At 39.0% G+C, this 21,908-nt stretch overlaps 1 protein-coding gene across 7 annotated transcripts in view; it reads right to left on the reverse strand.

Moving 5' to 3' along the window:
- ARHGEF10 (Rho guanine nucleotide exchange factor 10) overlaps window positions 1-21,908 on the reverse strand; it is a 116,926-nt gene that overhangs the window by 85,744 nt on the left and 9,274 nt on the right. For 6 of the 7 annotated variants that reach the window (XM_085217929.1, XM_085217931.1, XM_085217930.1 and 3 more), the window contains exon 2: window positions 18,538-18,613. In XM_085217929.1, the coding sequence (XP_085074055.1) occupies window positions 18,538-18,574 (37 nt within the window). In that variant the 5' untranslated portion in view covers window positions 18,575-18,613. Of the gene's footprint in view, window positions 1-18,537; window positions 18,614-21,678; window positions 21,790-21,908 lie in introns of those variants that run through there. The other variant, XM_085217927.1, reaches the window with a different exon arrangement.

A 21,908-nucleotide genomic window follows, 5' to 3' on the forward strand; every position in this document is an offset into this window, starting at 1 on the left:
TTAAACCTGTTAACCCCACTACCACTCATTTCAGTCATCAAAGCGCATTTTGGTGAAGGGACGGTTGGCATTTCAGCTTTCACCTTTGAAAATGGTAATGGCTGAAACCATTACATCCTAATACGGCTAGAACATGGGAGTGTTGGGAGTATTTTTGTCTTGCCACTCCATCCAAGTGTGGAGAGCGGGAAGAAAAGCTGAAGAATAACTTGGTGCTATTGTTCCCATCTGCACGAGCATGGAGAAACCATGAGGATTTAAAAACTTTCCCTGCATTATCTACTACTATTTTTACTGTGCGTTTGCATCACAGGAAACCTGCACATACACCCAAAACTCATGCTGGAGATCCCGTGCAGGTGCAGGGAGGAAGATAAAACTTCCCAGGCTTTCCTGTGTTCCAACATAAGGGCCTCATCCCCTGCCTAAACCTGCTGTAGCTGCTTTTTTATCACTTGAAGGGAAAATTCTTCCTCAGAAGTCTCCATACAGAAACAATCTGTGGAAAGTCTTTGGCCCAGCTGACCTTTCCACTGAGCTCCTCCTCAAAACCACTCTTATACAGGAGTTCAGCCCTGTATTAAAAATGTTATAACAACACATAACTACAGAATAAAACTAAATATTTAGCTACGCATATACACAAATACTTTATAAATATATAAATGCAGTTTGTAGATTTCTCTCCATCCTTCAGGTAACACACTATTAAAAACAAAGTCTTGCAAAGGTGCTTGGATCTCCTGAATCAGGATGATATTATCAGCTCTTCTACCATCCAGGACTTGCTTTATATCTTTACAATAAAACCCACACAATCTGCAACTCTAGACTGCTTAGATTGTCATGGTAATCAGCATTCTTGCCAAGGCTTCTGTTTCTTCAGGCAGGCTGAGCCAGCATATTTTATCACAGCAACAAATAACAAGATCTTTCATGCAGTCTCTCTGTAGGACAGAAAGTGAACTAATTGCAAAAATATTAAGGAACAAGAAAGGGGTTATCCTGAATTTATTGTCACAGTTTATGGCTGAGGCAGCAGGACACTTAATTTAATTCTGTTGCTTTTTTAAATTCTTTTGTACGAAGTCAGCCTTTAGATTAAGGCTTTTCATATTTGCCTTTGTCCATTAACATTTTTTTTTTCTGAAAGATGAAAAAATTCTACAGATCTCTTCCAAGTGACTCAAGACAACCACAGAACTCCTCCTGAATCAGCATCCACCCAACTTGACTTTGTACTGCTTGCTGCTCAACAGTCAGAGGAAAAATGAAGGGAAGAGGTTTTGTTGCTGTTGTCTTGGTTTCAATATATCTCCACAATTCAAACTTACTAAGGTAGGGATTTCCAAGTAGAATGTTTTGGGTTTTTTCTTTTTAATGACTAGCATTTGAAGTATTGGTTAGTCTTCTAGACTAGACAGATAAGTAAGCAGATGCAAGAAAATAACAGAAGAGCACAACTTTCAGCTGCATACACTGCCTCCTGCCACTCCTCTTGTTGAACTATAGAAGTGAGGATCAGCAGCAAGCACTACAAGCACATGAGAGAGCTCTTCGTTATTTTGTATACTGGGAAGAGGAAGACAGGGTTACTGGAATTAGTTGAATGTGCTCTGATCATTTCTACAGGATTTGGCCACTGTGGAAACTTGGGCGTTGCTTGAGGAGGGCTTGAGTAAGAACACTTGAATCTACCTGCTCACTGGAGGTCAGTTCTAGAAATCAGCAAAAGAGCATAGATTTAAGAAATATCCATATCATACAAGCAGACATTTAGGAAGCAACAAGAAGTTTTATGGCTGCTAGTTACAGTGCCTTCTGGACCCACTCTTTTCCTTAGGGCATATGAACGTAACTTAGGTATCCGATGCCTGGCAATTCTCTACTCCAGCACTTTCACACCGATGCAATTCCCCAGGCACACAGGCCCAGCACAGTGTCATTTGTTAGAGAGAGAAAAGAACTGCCACCAGCAAAAAAAGGTAATTTGAGACACTAAAAGCAAAAGGAATGACTCAGGACCCAGGAGCAAATACTGGTCAACTAATGTGCAGCTTCCCTTCAACCTTTCTATCCATCTCCCACAAAAACCAACTAACTCATATTTTATGTGGAAAAAAAGAAAATCTGACGTAAGAATCAAGTACCTCAACTCAGATAAAAAATATTTTTGAAAGGTCTTAGCTACCTTTTTCTTTTACGGTTGCTAATGCTGAACTGTTTGTATACAAACATTTGCTTTGCAAAGGAAATAAACAAGGTGTAGAACTCAATATTTAGGCAGTACAGGATAGAGAAAATCCCTAAATTTCAGTAATCAGTGGTGGTTTAAGGGTGGAAAAAAAAAAAAAGAAACAAAAAGTAAAGAAATTCCCTTCTTAGATAATACTCATTTAGAAAGGGCAGATTGGAGGCAAATAAGAGACAAATACCTTCCTTCAGATAGTTTTAAAATTGTATTTTGGCTTTGAATCACTTCTGCATTTCTTTAATCCTGCAGATGTAAAAATAAATCTTAATCCTTTTAAAGTAATGATTCTATCATTTTCATACATAAAAATACTCTCCTTTGAACTTCTAATTTCAAGGGCATACTGTTTCATTTGAAGTATTCTAATAGTAAAAATAAACTGAGGGTGAAGGTTACCATGGGGAACTATAGGCCGGTGAGTCTCACCTTTGTACCTGGGAAGATCATGGAACAGATCTGGACAACGTGCTTGATCACATGAGGAACGAGCATACGATCCAATACAACCAGCACACCTTCACCAGGGGGAAGGTCATGCCTAACCAATCTGGGGGCCTTTTTATGATGGAGTGACAGCATTGGTGAACAAAGGGAAGGCGATCAATGTCATCTACCTGCAGTTGAGCAAGGCCTTTGATATTGTCCCCCACTACACCCTTATCTCCAAATTGGAGGGATGTGGATTTGATGAGTGGACCACTCGAGGGATAAGAAATTGGTTGAAAGGCCGCAGACGAAGGATGGTTATCAATGGCTCTATGTCCAGGTGGAGGCTGGTAATGAGCAGTGCGCCCAAGGGTCTGTGCTGGGACCGGCGCTCTTTAACATCTTTATCAATAACATCGATGATGGAACTGAGTTAAGCCTCAGCAAGTTCGCTGATGACACCAAGCTGAGTGGTGCAGTTGACACAGTGGAAGGAAGGGATGTCATTCAGAGGGCCTTAACAGGCTTGAAAGGTGGGCCCGTGTGAACCTGATGAGGTTCAACACAGCAAAGAGCAAGGTTTTGCACTTGGGCCGGAGGAATCCCAGGCATCCATACAGACTGGAAGGAGCAGTCCTTGAGAACAGTCCTGTGGAGAAGGACCTGGGGGTCTTGATAGATGAAAAACTTAACATGAGCCAGCAGTGTGCCCTTGCAGCTTGGAAGGCAAATGGTATCCTGGGCTCCATCAGAAGAGGGGTGGCCAGCAGGGACAGGGAGGTGATTGTCCCCACCTACTCTGCCCTCATGAGGCCCCATCTGGAGTATTGCGTCCAGGTCTGAGACCCACAGTACAAGAAAGACAGACAGCTGTTGGAGAGGGTCCAGAGGAGAGCCATGAAGATGGTCAGGAGGCTGGAGCACCTCCCCTATGAAGACAGGCTGAGGGAGCTGGGCTTGTTCAGCCTGGAGAAAAGAAGGCTGTGGGGTGACCTCACTGCAGCCTTTCAATACCTAAAGGGAGCCTACAAACAGGAGGGGAATCAACTCTTTGAAAGGGTAGATAACAGCAGGACAAGGGGAAATGGTTTGAAGTTGAGGGAGGGAAGATTGAGGTTGGATGTCAGGGGGAAGTTCTTTACTGCGAGAGTGGTGAGGTGCTGGAACAGGCTGCCAGAGAGGTTGAGGATGCCCCATCCCTAGAGGTGTTCAAAGCCAGATTGGATCCAGAATACTAGAATATTAAATGTGGCAGTTGGTGGCTCTGCATGTGGCAGGGGGATTAGAGATTTGTGATCCTTGAGGTCCCTTGCAACACATGCCATTCTGTGTTTCTGTCTTTGCTTCAAGTGAAGAACTGTTCAGCACTGCAGATAAACACAGATTATGTCATTAAATATATATATATAAATATATTTTTTTAATAACTGCCATTTTGAAAATATGTACTGTTTCTATAGTTGTTTATCTTACATTAAAAAAGTACACGGACATGAAAACATTTCAGTTCTTGGGGAGTTCAATAAATTAGAATGACACAAAGAACAGTTAAACTTGAGCTGAATCTGACTAATGAAAAAAAAAACCCACTCTTCATACTTGTGAAGAATGTTCCAGTTCCTCCAATCATTTAGGTGTAAATCAAGATGATCAAAGAAAAAAAAAAAAAAGATTTCCAGGTAATTGTGACTGCAGAAAAACCTTGGGGGCGGGGGAGATGGGGTGGAAAGAGGAGTGAGAAGAGGGCGATATGTCAGCATTACAAAATCCATCTTAAATTACTCCAAATATCTTAATTATTTATTAGAAATTCTACTTGCCCTTTCACTACTGCTCACATTCTTAATTTTACAAGCACCAGTCAGAACAATGAGAATACAGTAATTGAATAAACTTTTTTTTAGCATATGCCAATGATGCCATTCTACAGCAATTGCTTTGCAAATGCTTCAGAGAAATACTTCTCCTTCCTAACAACCTACATTTGAAGTTTTAAAACATGGGGGGAAAAAAAGGTAGAAATATGACGTGGAAAAAATTCCTTCAGGTTAAGTGTGAAAATGTAAATTTTGATTTAGAAAAAGGAATAAGTGCTACTGTAATTGCTTAAAAAAAGCAAGTGGGATTATTACTTCTCTGTCCTTTGTTACTCAGCAAAGCTCCTTTTTCTTAAGCTTACTTTAAAAGCAAGCTGTGTTTACAGAAACCTGTGAAGGCAGAAGCAAATTTAAACAATTTTTGGTTGTTCAGCCAACTCCAAAACGTTCTTGGCATCACCTACTTTTCCATTCATTTTCCTTAAACTGTTTACAGTTGAATGTAATATAGCTAAGTAGTTACAAGTCTGAGTGACCTTAATTTTAAAGCTGAGATGAAGCTAGTGATGCTTCACCACTAATTTTCATTTATAAATAAAATATATTTAAGACAAAATACTACAGCACTTGCCATCAAGTGTATAAACTTTGAATACAGTGCAAGCAGGAGAAAAAAAAGCAGAATTCTGTCCTGCCTTGCAACCATGTAAATCGGAGATGGTCCTTAAGAAGTTAATTGAGTTTTTCCATGGAAAACCAGGATACAAGAAGAATCCTAAGCAAGAATAATTCACAAGTCTGGGACACTGTAACAATAAACTTGGAACCCTGGGAAACAGGCATGCTACTATCAAATACTTGTTCATGAACACACTTCTTTTAAGGTTTTAAAAGCGCCTTGAGAGATTGAAAGACAACTTCTATATAATTAGGAGAGCAGTCATAGTAACACTTATCTGTATTTAAAAAAAGTGATAACTTACAAAGCAAAACAAACAGGCATAACGACTCAAGTGCATACTATTTCACCTTGACACATTCCAGAGATATCCTCTTTAACCCTCACATAAAACTAATGATATGCTCACTTTTTCAGACTCTTATTTCTCAATAATCTGCCCAGCTCCTCATATAAATGTGAGACACCATACAGCAACAAGAAATGGAACTGCACAAATTTTAGCATTTTGCTATTTTCAAACTGAGAGACTGTTCTTCATTAGTATAAACAGAAGTAAAAATATCCTCATTAAAGTAATGAAAAACCTCAAAAAAAATAACATTCAGTAGGAATATTTAAAAAAGGAAAACTCAATTCCCAAATATATATATTTAAAAAAACTGATTCCTGAAGGAAAAAGAATTACTCTGTCCCATCTGAAAACTTTCCCAGAAACTGTAGCTCTCACATGAGTAAAGTATATAAGCAGCTCTTTCAAAGCCATCCTCAAGCCAGAACTGCTATTAAAACTGCAGGAAGAGAAAAAAAAAAAAGCACATAATCATATAAATATTCTCATCTTATCAAAGGTAGAGCTGTGAACTCTATTCCTTTTCAGACTCTCATGACAGAAATCCATTACAACTGCTTTTAAAATTATCCTTACTTCAGAAAAACTAATTATTTGGGCCCAGATACACCATGCAGACTACTCCCAAAGCTAAGTGGGCTGTAGAACTGTTCAGTTTTTATTTCAGGTGAAGTTTTGTAACAGGACCTTGATATTTGTCTGTCCTGAGAAATGCTAGGAACAGCCTTAATTGCTCTTGTAAAAATTTTCAATTTGGCCAACTTGTAAATCTTTCAAAAGCTGCAGATGATTCATATTCAGCTGAAAGTTTTAAAGGGCGTTAACAGGTCATCACCGGATGATCTGACAGCTTTTCAGCACAAATTAAACTCCATTCCTACAGCTAGCAAGCAACAAAATATTTTCTACCCATTCGTATCTTTCACGTGTGACTGCGATTTCTTCAGTATCAGAAAAGAAGAAAACTGAACTCAAGTATTCTTTTGCTCTGGTATTTAGTTTGTGTCTGTCTTGTCTGTGTTAGCCCACTTAGCACCCACACAGGGAGAAAGGTACAGAAGTAAGCCAGACAGTTTGTGTGTGATGTGCAGAATAATGGACAGGAAAAGACAGAGATAAGAAAGGTGATGTAAGGAGCACTTATTATGTGGCTGAGAAGGGCAAGTGCCTGGGAACCCCTTGGCTGGAAAGGAGGAGCCTGGAGAGCAAGGACAGGGCTTGGACCAGCTGAGGAGCTGAGGAAGAGGACTCAAGACCAGAAACACCACTGCAACAACTGCTTTAAAGTAATAGGCTTTAACTCCTTGATTGCGTATTTCCACAGGCTTTATCATCCAAGGAACTTTCACATTTGGATTTTCTGTTTTCCATTAATAAATACCCTTTTGTCCTTTAGAGCATGCACGTGTAATTTTTTTCCAGGATATTCATAAGCACCGATCTTCATATTCCTCAAGGCCTGCACAGTCACATCCAACTGCTAAGGACAAAGCCAGGCTGCAGCAACACTCATGGAACATTTTTACTCACTGGGATCTTTGACAAGACATGAACACCCAGGAGCTACCTCATCATGTGAGGACTTCGGGGGGGGAAGTTCTTTACTATGAGAATGGTGAGGTGCTGAGTCATGCTGCCCAGCAAGGTTGTCAACGCTCCATTGCTGGAGGTGTTCAAGGTCAGGTTGGATGGGGACCTGGGCGACCTGGTCCAGTATTAAATGCGGAGGTTAACAGCCCTGCCTGTGGCAGGGGGTTGGAGATTCATGATCCCTGAGGTTCTTTACAACCCAAGCCATTTTATTACTCTATGACTCAGCAAACAAAAGCACAGATCCACAATCTCAGTCACACTGACCCAGCACTGAACCCCTGGAAGCAGGGCAGTGTGGGGCCTCTTCCCACGTCTCCTCCAGGCTCCAGCTCTTCCATCAGTGTGGGCAGGAGTAGCTCTGAGGCCTGTCCTGGCTCCTGTCAGGCTACCGGGAGTTGCAAGACAGCCTCAGTGCCTCCAAACCACAGCCGGACCTCCAAGTGACACAGGGTCAGGCCTGACAGTGCCTATAGAGAGCCTTTCTCCACAGCAGAAGCAAGTGCCTCTGCAGTGCTCCTCATACTTTTCCAGCATACCACCAGTACCCATAAATTAGCTCCTTGTACAGTCACACAGATGGAAAGTGTCTGCTTTGCTGGAAAAAAAATGTCTAAACCAAAACAGTGTATTCAAAACCACGTGCGGGCTCTCTTCCATTTCCTTCCCTGGAAAGCAGATGGGAGCCAGAGGCTATCATTCCTCAGTCACGTGCAGTTGTGCTAAGCTGGCATTACAGGAAACAGAGGTCCCAGGGGCACGAGCACATGGCTAATTACTCAAAGCTCATACACATGTCCAAAGTATGACCACAGTATGAGCAATAAAGGTCTCTATGGAGAGTAATCACAAAAAACAACAACAAACAAAATAGTACATATGCATTCAAGGAGTATTTCCAGTGATGGAAACAAAAGCAAAACCACACCAATTAACAGGCTCTTTCTCCAAATAAGCAACAAAGAAATAAGCAAAACCTCCTCTCTCGTCATAAATACATGTATTACATACAGATACTGTTGCCAATCATGTGTAACAGACATTACTCTTCTGGATAGAAAGCAAACTCCAAACTGAAGTCAGATGAAGGATGAATCTGCCTGTTCAAGTCCAAGAAAAAGAATTCAGGAAAAAGACAACAGGAACGATTTACAAGTACCAAAAAGTCTTACACACTGCTCACTGTGTTAAAAATTAAGCTTTAAGCTAATTAACAACTCAAAGCATCATCCCACAGGCTAAAACAAAAACGTTCAATATGAATTAGGCTGTTCAGCAACGTAAACAGCTCACCTCTGTAATCTTACAGGATGCTTTTCAGTGCTGACTACACTGTATTTACAAAATCTGCTACATAAAAATCGGCATTTTGTGACCATTACATGAACTGCCTTCACACTCAGTGCTCTGGTGACTGCTGGCACCAGTGCTGTGACCAGAAACAGCCCAGTCTGGTCCCTGGGTGACATGACCACTTCAAAACTATACTTGTAGATTCTGCCACTAAAATTTCACCAGGAAACACTGTGAATGCACTGTAAGCTAAGTCCTCAAAATAAGTTGATGTGACATGGCAGCTGACTGTGATGCATATAGCAAAGCTCAGCCAGGGCTACCGTGGGTATGAATTGCTGAACTCGTCCTGCAATATGCTGCCAAAAGGACAGTACACATATGGAAAAAAAAAAAAAGAAACGAGCTTCAATAAAATGGAAATCAAACAGCAGAAGAACAAGTCATTGGAAAACAAAGAATTCACCTTTGGAAGACGAAGGAAGAAGCATGTTGGCTATGCACAGGATACACATCCCATGTGAAAAAAAGAAAATCAAATACAAAGATTTTCTAGGAAAATTGTTTTTGACCACATAGTGGATGTATTTTTGGGAAAATAACCATTTGTTAAAGAAATCTCCACAAGAGAGCATAATCTAGCTTGGCCTTTATTTCTCCAATTTTTTAATCTATTATAGCTGCTTTTCCAAATGATTACTTTTTACGTTGAAGCAGTTCTTGTTTAATTACTTGAGGAATATGCATTTCTCTAATACGGTCTGTTTAATTAGCAACATGAAACTGCTGCATCATCTGATAATTCCTTAGACTGAAATGACTGTTGTCTAGTGAGGCGTAAGTGTAACTTGATTATGGGGGGCTGAAACAGGTGAACCATGACGTCCCAATTCCACAGAAAAAATACAAAGTTCAAGTATAAAAATGTATATCATACTAAGAAGAGCTGGAACCCACCCAAAGTAAAATCTGAAATATGTTATGTCTTGAACATTAGCAACATCCTTCCACCACAATGCCTGTTTTCTAGATGATTAGACCAGGGCTGAACAACCATTTAACCAGCAATCTTAAAACTGAAGCATTTGCAATCTCTCCTAAAAGCAGAGCTTTCTGCACCTAAAAGCACTCAACTTCCTTGAAAGCCCTGACATGCTTAGCCTCCTTCCTTCAGTGGTAATGGCCAAGGTGTGGCCCAGAAGCTGCCTGCTGCTTTGAGGAGTGATTTATCTTTTTGCACGCACTGAGACAGGCTACTCCTTCCCAAAGATAATTCCATCTAATAGTGCTCTCAAAGTAGCACAGGCAACCAGTTCACATGTTTAAAATTAAACTGAGATTTAACGACTATTTGCATTTTCTCAATATATTGTGAAGAAATCATCTATAAACCTACCTTTTACAGAAACTATCACTTGATACAACAGAAAAATATAGAGGCTAGAACAGAATGGTTATGTCCTGTAAATTAAGGAAAAATCTGGAAATATTTTGGATTTCAGCTGGCTTCTCACCTACTCATTTATTTCTCCAACCTACAGAACACTAAACAAATAGGCTGACACATAAGCAAAGTTTAATATACACAAGTCTGACAAATCCATTATCTCAGAAAAATAATGGGGAGGAAGAAGTCAACATTAATGTAAACATTAATCCTCTGTTTATAAACTCCATTTCTACCTTGTTACTTTAACAATAAAGATCAGCAACATTGTCTGCATATATCTACAGGCAGCTTGTAGCTGGTACGAATCATCTGGCTTTGGTTTACAGGCTCAGCAGGGCAACTCCCCAGACACAAGACAGCAGGAGCCCAGCTACTCCCAAATTCTGTCTAATAAAGTTCAGTGAAGGGGGTATAGGTCAATCACTGGTACAGTCTGTCAAGTTCAAGTTGTTTAATATTCCCTTTCTTACCATTTGTTTTAATTATTGTTTTAATGTGTCTTTGGAGGTCTTTTTTGCTCAAACACACTGAGGTTCAGCTACAGGTTAAAAAGGTACATGCACAGAATTCAAGCAAATTCATGAAAACTGTTCTTACAACAAAGCTCATTAACCAAACTTCCAAATTGTTTTATAGTATCCTTTTAACAGTTTTGACCAGAAACCCTATCACCTCAGTGTATGCAGGATTGAGTTGGGCAAAGATAATGTTTCTTTATGAGCTTACAGTCCATTAGCATCAGATTCCTTCTCAACACCTCCTGCTGGTCATGGAGCGGAAAGGAAGCTCTGCCTTGGCTCTAATATGGCCAAAAACAGCTGTCATAACCAAGGCACGTGCTTCAAAGCTGCAGCCAGTCCACACAGGACATCAGGAAGGGATTTCTTCCAAGCTAAAGAGACATCTTAAGCACTTAGTTGGCACACGTTCTTCATGTAGAAATACAAGGGGAGTCACCAAAACAGATAATTAGATGCGTAAAAGTGCTCCCAGCCAAAGTTAATTTTACTTCCACTTTACTTTGCAATACAAGAGACTGCAAAGACCCTCTAGACACTTTCCCCAAACTTAATTCAGCGCTCACAGGACAACATTGTGTGTCAGCATCCAAATTTCCCCTTGTCTCTCCCTGTGACAGCCACAGAGTCTGGAAAAGACATCTATCAGTGTGTGCATCTGTATAGTCAATGGATATACAGATGGTATATATACATATATATATATATATATATATACACATATATACACACACACACACATATATATATATACATACATATACATATATATACATACACACACATACACACACACACACACACACACACACACACACACACAATATATACATACATATATACATACATATATATATATATATATATATATATATATATATATATGTATGTATGTATATCCAGGAGCTTGGCTAATATAATTTATATTGGAGTAATGAGAGAAAGTCGCTCACCCTGTCCTGGGCTCGTGAGATGAACTCCAATGGAGCAGATCTCCAGAGAGATCCTTCCCCACTGGCAGTCAGCTCTTAAATGGGTCTAGGAGAGGTGGAGCCAGGCTCCACCCCTTCCTGCAGCACAGGTGATTTGCCTTCACCTGTGCTCCTGTGGCTGACTCATTGCTCGCCTCAGGTGATCAATCAGAGGTTCAGGCCATGATTCAGCAGCCCCATACAGCATCTCCATGGAGCACAAAGGTAATGACCTTACAGACTCTGAGAAAACCTGTACCAGCTTCACAGAAGACTTCTCAGGAATTAGTCTGCTTTCACCTAACTGAAGTCACTGAGCTAAAACCCAGACTATTTAACAGCACAACGCAAGAGCCTTTCTTTGGCAAACTGAATCATCTTCTGTATTTCATGAAATCATGACAAGGTTGCCTTTTCCTGGAAAGCTTATTTGAATGGGATAGGATAAAGAAATTCTTCATAGAGGGCTGTATGGCTTCTTCCCTCAAATATTTGTTAAACATGTTTTCATCAGGTTGCTAGGAATTGATCGTTCAGTTCCTCTCTATAGATAAAATAAGCAGCACCTGATAAATGTTCCATTCAGTAAATCAGATTATTTATCTAAGACATCATAATGCAAACAAGCTTTTACTATTTCTTACACACAAGATAAAAGAATTTCAATGATGTATTAAAAAGTTATTCTATGTAAACTCTACAGATGCAGTCAGTACAGAGGTTTTAGGCGTGGTTAGTGAGTATCTAGAAGGATTAGTAACATGGGAATAAACAAAAATCCCTCAGTTATTTGGCAGCAACTTATCTAGGCCAGTTAGTGCAAGATGCAAACCACAAACAGGCAAAAGAGGCAATAATAACAATAACAATAATCCACTACTTGTATGTTGGCTCACTGTTTGAAATCTTTAAAAATTCATAATTTACATAAATATTCCCTGCAAGAATACTCAAAAAAATCAGTACCAACTCCTTTACATTTTATTTATCTCTTAAGGAAAAAACATCAATTACCCCAAAACAAAGATTAAGTTTTGCTGGCATCCCTTTGAATCTCTTTATCTCTTCAATAGTTGCTCTTTCCAATCAGTGTATCTGGGCCTTGTCCTACCCATGTCTGAGCAAGTTAAGTCAAGCAGTAAAGTCACACTGCAAACTAGCTGAGAGAACAGAAAAAAAAGACAACAACAACCCCTACAAATTATTATTCAGGAAAAAAAAAACAGATGTTATCAAAACGTCAAAGTTAACCTCTCAATTCTATCACAGCGAAGAACCTTCTATCTAACAAAGTACAAAAATACAAATACAGTATACCTAGCAAATATTTGACATTACTAAAAAAAACAGAATTGCATCCCAATGAATTTTTTTCTTTATAGATGCTAAAAACAGTAACAAGTTTAATCTCTTTCCATTTTTCCTCCAACTCTCAAATACGCTTTGCTTGAAGAAAAACACATAATTAAGAGTGACATGTGACAGTGCAACTGCATTTTTGCAATGGGAACACTCTTGTTACTCTTTGTTGCACAGCTTGTCTGAATTGTCACATGAAATAATTGATGCTTACCTTAACCAGTGCATTTTCCTTTATTTACTGAGAGCAACGTGATCTTCAGAAATAAATAAATTGTTCTATTATAAATGGGATGTCAGACACCAGCAAGTTACTGCCAGCTTCAAAAACAAGGGACCATTCATAACTACAATTCATATTCTGTTCTCATTCTTCTGAAATCTTGGCTCCCCTTTTACCATCATTTGTAACTGTCTGTATGTTGAAAATAGATATCTAACAAACAATGCCATTTAGCCTAAGACCAACTCCCTGTGTAGATTCTATTTAATTTAAGCAGTGTTCTTATTTCAATCCCCCAATCATCCAAAGTAACATCTTTTATCCTAATCTAGCCTGAAAACAAGCACATTTCCCCCACTGTTCTTTACTTCCATAAGCTAAACTGTAAAATGTACAAGTTACTTTCTTGACAAAAGTTCTGATTTAACTGCATGATTTCCGTCTCAGTCACAAAATCAGCTTGTTAAAACAGCTAAAATCTAAATAAATTGCAACATCGTTAACAGAAAAAAAGTTAACTGAATAATCTCACATATATATATAGGAAATACACAGGGGAAAAAAAAAAAAAAAGGCAGTTCCTCTAGCAGAGAAATACAGTCATCTCTACAGCAAAACATGGCAGCCACTCAGCAGCTCCCTTCTAGAGCTAATAAATGTTTTTTTGTTTGTTTGTTTTTTCTCAGAAAATGCAGTCACCCCAATGGGAACTTTTATGAAAGTATAGATGTTTCTACTTCTGTCTTGCTGGAGAGTGCTCTCAGATTCAAGACAGACTTCCTAGTTAGGCACAGAGGAACTATGACTATTTTAGTGTTCCGGCACTGGCAGACAAACAAATACACACACAAAAAAGCAGGAAGACAATCACAGCACTCAATCATATACAGGATATCCAGATTTAAGTCCTTGGCCTCCCTGCTTTATGTCTGGACATAATGGGAATAAAGAAATACCCCATTTGCAGCTCTAGAGAGCTGATCATTTACATAAAAAGTTGTATAAAGTTCTTTTAAACTTATACTGGAGACTTGTAGATACCATCAGCCCATTTACAGCTTAAAGAACAACAGGAAATATCTTTATTACATCTTGCTGAAGAACATCTTAAGTATCCAACCTTCAGCGGAACAGAACGAAAGCTTCCCACCTGGTTTTACTCACAGTATTGGGAACAGTCAGCAAGAGGTGAGAACAGCCCTTCACCACAAGCAGCTTTAGCAGCACCTCATCTTTCCCAGATGACATATAGTTATGGATGACTGTCACTCAGGTAAAGATTGTTTGGCATTAATATGGAGACAATGCAGTCAAATTCATTCTCATTATGTCCTTTTATTGAATAGCGAATTTTCACTATTTCATTCTAATAACAATAATATATATTTATATATATATAACTATAAATAGGAAGCAAAATGGGAAGTCTCTTCCTGACTCCAGAACTGTACTGCAATGAAGCCATGCTGCAAGTCTTATCACTGTACGTAAAGCTACCTTGGCAGACTCAGTTCATTACAGAGCAGAGTTTAGGTCTCAGAGCTGTTGTGAAAGGCAACTTAGGATGGCTGGAATGAATCACTGACAAGCATACTCAGCAGGAGGAAATACACCCTATGTTTTCTAATAGTTTCCAAATAGAAATCATATGAGGGATACTTCCATGTATCAGAAGAGCAAAGAAGAAGCACGTTCAGACAAGAAAGAACAGACTCAGAAGCCTGTTGGACACCTATCACCCCACCCTGCCTACCTTAGGCAAGAGGCTCCTCAGGTACCTGCAGTACACAAAGATGCCTCCGCTTGTGGAATAACCCTGATCAAAACCTATCAAATCCTTGCTAAAGAGAAAGGTTTTACTTGCAAGATCACAAGTTGTTTTCCAAGTAAATAAATGAACAGCCAGAGATGTTATCTCCTAATAAAGTAATAGCATAAGCACTGAGTACCATAATGGAGTTCTGGAACAGAACAGGTTGCCCAGAGAGGCAGTGAGTCTCCTATGGAGATATTCAGGACCTATCTGGACTCCTACCTGTGTGACTATCGCAGGATACCTGTTTTAGCAGAGGGCTGGACTCAATGGTCTCTTGAGGTCGCTTCTAACCCCTGCAATTCTGTGATAAGCAAACATCATTCAAGCATTAAATACCCAATTCAAATTACTGGTCAGCATGAAGACAACTTGTCTACAGTGTAATGCAATTCCTGATTCTGGGAATTACAAACTTAATACTCCTAGCTGCACAGTCTGCATTCCACATCATGTCCTTTCTGTCTAGATAGATTTGGATAACTACACTCCATTACAGCAGTCAATTAAAACACAATTTTTTAGTCATAATCAAATTTCTTTATGTTAAGTATCAATTTTGAAGCACTTTTCAGATAATTCTTGCAACCAGGGAAGCATTTGCAGCCATCCACCTCTCCCTGCTAACATATATATTCAATAAAAATGTATTCAAAGAAAAATACAAGGGAATTTTTAATCAAGTTTAGAAAAAAAAACTTTTTAAAGTAATGTATTTTGAAAGAAGGAATATATATGGTGTGTTTCTGGCTTTCTTTCTTATAGTTCCTGAGTACTTGAATTTGCTCTGAGGTAAGGGAATTAACTAGCACAAACTTGTCACTGCCTGATTAGCTGTGCACGAATGGAATGTCCAAACAGCTATAAGCAAAGATGTTGCATAAGCATAATAAATAAAATAAATAAAGGTTAATTTCTTTTTTCTATCAGATGTAGATTTTTTTTTTTAATCAAATAGTGGCAGAGGAAGCTCTATTATTGACCTCAACAATACTTTACTTCACATTTCTCAAACAATGTAGAGATTCAGATGATTATTGCTGAAGACATTATTTAACATAAACCTAATTGTATAGCTTTCATACACGTTCTTAAGCTGTCCCTTTTGCAAAGATGCAGATTTACCATTATTTTTATCCTTTTTAAACACTAGGATTGATACAAATAATCTTGTGGAAGTAACTTGTCCAAAAACTTGACAAGAATAAAATTTAGATTTATAGTAAAAGATGAACACCTTTAAATAAAAAAAGAAACTACACAACTTTCAACTTCCGAAAAAAATAGCAAGTGATTTGATCTGCCATCCCAGTTCAGAATTTTAGAATACTTATACAGCAGCAATTAAGATTTGTGTAGTTGCAGGAGTCCTGTATTAGCACACCATGGGAGTCTCAGCCTCTCTACAAGCTGTGGTAATTCACCTATTTGTCCACTGTCTGAAGGCACGAAGAGATGCTGCTCCTCATTTCTGAGCAGACACCAAGAGTGGCCAGTGCTTATGTATTCCATGAAAACACTGACTGTTATAAACCATATATATAAACCTCTACCTCTTCTTCCTTTAATTCTGGTATGTGTTTGGCCCTAAAACTCTCACCTGCTTCCCATCTGCAAAAGGGGTTATGAGAACTACCCACAAAGTGAACTAAAGTGTATTTTAGTGTAACTGTTATAACTTACCGATCAAAATTCACTGATATTTCCTTTGGAAATATGCTTTTTAAAAAGAATTAGCACAAGTGAAGTAAAAAAAATAGTTTAATTCTGATAATTTCTGACACAGCTTTTGAAATGACAAGGAAAGCGCACACTGACACAAGATCATGCAGAGCAGCATCTTGAGCAGAGAATCATCTTATGTTAGTAGGTTTCATGCTAGCATATTAAGGAGCAACAAGCCCGTGATACACGTAGTTCTACATGTCATTAAGAGCTTTGAGTTTTGGAATCATACTAAACTACGTAACCCCGAATTTTTGTCAGAGTGCCCCACACACTGATATAATACATGAAGTTACAGCTGCTGCTACGATTATTGCTTGTCTTTAAACACTGGCAGCTCCTGCTCAATTGGAAATATTGATTCCTTATGGCTGACTCCTCCTCCACAGCACTACATTTCTTAGGAGATGGATTAACTGATAAAGACAGTTTCACAGTAACCGTCCTAAACAAAACGGAGTTAAACTTACAGTCCTGGCCTCACGGATTAGGACAAGCCACAGGAAAAGCATTATGCCAGCAATAACCTCAGCAACATCTCAAGCATAAATAAAACTGTTAACAATGCTTCCAAAAACTAACCCATTAAAAGCTGATTTCACAACTCTGCTTCTCTCACGTTCTCCATTTCTTAGGTAGTATCTAGTAATAGACCTCTGCCTGTGGCAATGCCTAAGCTAGAGAGAAAGCAATTTTAATCTAGAATGGTGATTCCTAAATTCCTGAAGATTTATAGTTGAACAACAATAAGATAAACTCCCCTTCACATTTGAAAGTTTTCATAGAGCTATGTGAACAAGTAGTAAAACATCCTTTAAGTAATAACATTTATTACTAATATACATATGCTAATATATGCTTTTTAATATATATTGTTGTAAAAAAATATATATATTTATATACATATAAATGCATACATGAGAAACAGACCAGAAATGATGAGAAGACTACAAAAGTCACTTTTGATGCAGTCTGTACTATCAACTTTACCAAAATAAGAACGGCTATACTGAGTTCAACGATGGGTCCACATAATCACGTCTCAATAAATAACAACGTTGGGAAGAACAAGATCAGGAAAAGCATATATGATATTACTCCTAGGAAGTCTCTTAGCATCCAACCAGCCGAATCTTTTCAAGATCTAAAATATACAAACATCAGAAACTATTCAAAGATGCATTTACAAGAAATGAAATGGGAAGAAATAGCTATAGGTGATATTCTCTTTTAGCAAGAAAGAATGCTGAAGACAGTGATAAAGTGTCTTCATAATCCTGTCTTTGTTTCATCCAAAACCTGAACTGTACCAGCAGCCATACAGTTGCTGGCATACAGCAGCCAAGGGGCACCGAGAGGAACATTTTATTGAACTGGCTCCATTGCCCAGCATACATAATAATCTTCCATAAATTTCAATGCTCTGACCACAGAGAGGTTTAGCCATGCATGTTTCCCCTCTACTTCTCATGCGGACACATATTGGCTGAGCACCATGCTGAAGACTTGGAGCTAGAGAACTGCAGCATCAGGTGGTCCTTCAGCTACGCCCCTCAGCAGACATTGCTGTGATTTAACACGACCTGTGGAGGCAGCACATGCCCTAACAGCTCACTTCTCCCTCAATTCAGACTCCAATCTTGTCCAGATGTTTGAGATGCTGGCCTGAATATCCTCTCCACACGACAAGCTTTGCTCGTTTGACCTCTACAGGGCACCACATGCAGGAGGGCTTGGGGTCAATGAAGTACAAGACAAAGGTGTGATGATACGGTCCACACTAAGTTGTCTTAGAAAATGTTTATTTGCAGATAGGGACTGTAAAGACCAATCAGTCTCCCAGTTACTTCCTTCTATGCTGTCGCAACACCAGCAAGCAATATTCAAGAACAAAACAGAGAAGATTGGAAGTTCATGTTTCAGTGGGGCACAGTTCAGTATTTCCATGAGAAAGTTTCAAGTTCATATGGGGGAAACGAGCAAAAAAACCCCTTCAAAATACATTTGAAAATAAAGTTGCATTGTTACAATGGAAATTACTTGCAAAACAAAAATTATTTGAGTTACCTTCTGGCGGTGGGGGAGGGAATTCCTCTGTGTCCATCCTAGTGTATCCACCACGCCTTCAGCTGAGTGAAAAACCCTGCAAAAATGAAGGGAACATTTTTTTTTTACATGAATATCATTTCCAGCTATACAGACACTCCTTTTCAATTTGGCCAGGCTCATAGCTAATAACACAATGGAAGAGAGGAGATGTGCCTGGCTTCTTGCTTCAGAACACATCTAGTCCAAATTTTTATGTACATAGTTCTCAGTACTTGAGCCAGGAAGTGCAGTGATCTCAATAAGCCAGATGAATAAAGTTGAAGTTTTCAAACTATTTGGTACTCTGCAGCTCCCATTGTGACAATTACAAACAGATTATTAAAACATGCTACGTTGGTGTCTGTTTGGTGTACATATTCTGCTTCAAAATCATCCTGAGGATAACAGGACAAAAATCCTAGGAAGATCAGAAGTTTTGATGATGCTTTTCTCCATTTGGGAATAAGAAATCACAACTTTTAACTTTGGGTTGGGAGAAGGGGCTTTAATCTTAAAAATTTTGCTTGAGCCATTCTAATCCCACCTCTTCTGAAGAAAGCTGAAACAGTGGTGAGCACTCCCCATGCACACCTTCTTTTTCTCCAGTAGAGTATGGCTGTTTTAGAAAAGATAAACCTACAAAACACTCCCGTACTTTGCTCCTGAATACACACTAAGAGGGAGCATACATTTTCCTTCCTTCCTCCAAATGGTATTTAATAAGAACACTCCAATGTCATCAGAAGGACAAACAGGCACATAATGCAGCAAAACCATTTTTGCTCTAAGTGGAAAGGTAGCATATAAGGGTAGCATAAGTTTTTGTCCTACTCCTGAGTCATCTATTGATGTTTATCTCAAGGAGTCAGCATTTCTGCACAGAAAATAGCTCAAGTGCTTGGAAAGTCTCTGTAGCCAATCTATGGAAAGGTTAAGTTGAAGGAGATGGTGAAATTCAGGAATGGTAGAGAACTAATAAGCTAAACGAATTAGAGTATGGAGGCAAAATGAATTGCCAACTACAGAAAAGGTGGCAGTGGCTGAAAGAATTGCCTCAAAATGCAACCCAGCCTTAGAAGGTAATCAAGTCCTAGATGAAAACAAGTAACTGTGGAGCCAGGAAAGGATTCATGCACATATACAACATGTCAGTCACACACAAAATACTCCACTGAGTGCTTATACTACACAGCATGCCTCCGAAAGTCTCTCTCATTGCATTTCTATCTGCAGAGCTCAAAGGTTGTTCCTACTTACAAAGTTCTGGAATGCATTTTGCCAAACTGAAATTGTCAGGCAAAATAAGGGAAAAAAATACGGCTTGAGAGAAGGGTATTTTTCTTAATTCTTTTATTTCTTTATTCTTTTAAAAAATAGATCATTCTTTACAACCATCTCTGAAACACGTATTTTCAAATCTGAAACATGCTGGCAAAGCTCTGGAAGTTAGTCTCAGCACCTCTGCCAAATGCATCTTTAGGAAGGCAGCGTAAAGGCCCTCTTTTTTTTTTTTTTTTATTTCATTTTTAAACAGGATGTCAGTTTTTAAACACATGTGGAACTTGCTTCAACAGTGATTTTAAAAATACTCTTCTTCCTGACAAGCAACCCTTACAAGAAGCATATATAGAACTGTGGAAGCTTTCAACTTGTTTTCTGTTTTGATCTAGCTCAGTGACATGCTTCAAATTACACAGGAATTGTGTAGAGGAAGGACACAGACCCAGTGTTAGAGCCCTAACTGCTGACCTGCTTTCTCTGATAGGAACAGTGTGGTTATTCACAAGAAGAAAGATATACTTTCTTACTTAAGAATGCCTTATGAGTTGACTTATACATTGCATTATTTCAAGTTCCACAGATTTTTCTATGTATTTTAGATACTGAGATAAATGTTCCAGTGGCAAAGAGAGCTTGTGTACTGTGAATTTTGGTAATACTCTTCATAAAGATAAAATAATCCCCATGTTATGTGCCAGAAATAACCACGCCAGTGTTCATGGAACATTCTCCAGCAGCACCACACATAAAAACCTTTTACTCTTCTGTTGAGAGATCGGGGAGCTAACTGAAATCAAAGGGTTTTAAATCAAGATTAAGCTAGGCAATTCAGTTCAGCCCGGAGTATACAACTCATGTGGCATATGTAGCTGCAGTACTTTTTCCCTATTGATTCCAGCAGTTGTGACCACTAACAGAAGTCTCAAACTGTGCAGATACACAAGTTTAAGTGGTAATCACAGAAATCAAATATCAAATTAAGTTGGAAGGGACCACTGAAACTTCTCCCCTGTGCTCAAGACAGGTGTATTTATAAAATTAGATCAGGTTGCTTTCATCTCCACACAAATTCTGAAAGCTCCCCAAAAGATGGAGATTTCACAACTTGCCCCTAAGCCTCACTAAATACGTCAGGAAGAACTCTTTCATCACATCCAGCTGGAATTACCCTTGCAGCAGCCTGCGACCATCGCCTCTCATTCTCTTATTGTGCACCTCTGAACAAAGTCTGGCTCCATCCTCGTTATAACTCCTCCTGAGAGAGCAGAGGACTGCAATTCAACTGCCTTAGTCCTTTCTTCTTACAACTAAAGATCTCCTGATCTTTTCTAGTACCCCAGCCATGGCAGCCCTCAATGGCCTAGCTCCAGTTTGCCAGTCTCTCATTTATTCTGGGCCCCAAACTCCACAGTATATACCAGATAGAATACCACCAGTGTTGAGTAGACTTCACTCAGTTTAACACAAGATCATTTAAGAAACTTACCTATGAGAATATCAAAAATACGTTTCAAAGTAGCAAATAGAAAAAAAAAAAAATCTATTAAACATGAAACACAAGAGCTATCATATTCATGTGTATTACATTATAAAACTATCAATTTGAAGAGCTTAAAAACAGGCTTGAAATAATGCAAATGACAAAAAAAATAAACCTTTTACCAATATATGTTTTTTTCCTCATACACACAATTACCATTAATTAATGACATAAACAGCTTCCAGGCTTCACAGCAATCACAGAAACACAGGGACAGAAAGAACCTCCTGAAGTTCACTAACCCAAAGGTTAAGATTTCCCACTAGCTTCCAGCTTCCCACCTACTCAGTACTCCTTACCTTTTTTCTTCCAGGCTCTGGTAAAGAGGTTGCAGTGGGTTTTGTGGACCATAGTGGTGGCCTACTGACAGTCTCCTTTTCATCTTTTTCTCCTTTGTGACCCAACATACAGCAGATACTAGGAATAAGACCAACGTACACCCAGTTCTTTCACAAAGGCAGGCAATCCTTTTTGGCCAAAAGACTGACCATCACTTCCACTGTCTGCTTCCCGGTTCTCTCACTTGGCC

This window comes from Meleagris gallopavo, chromosome 2 (genome assembly GCF_905368555.1).
Source record: "Meleagris gallopavo chromosome 2, MGAL_WU_HG_1.1, whole genome shotgun sequence".
Lineage (NCBI taxonomy): Eukaryota > Metazoa > Chordata > Aves > Galliformes > Phasianidae > Meleagris > Meleagris gallopavo.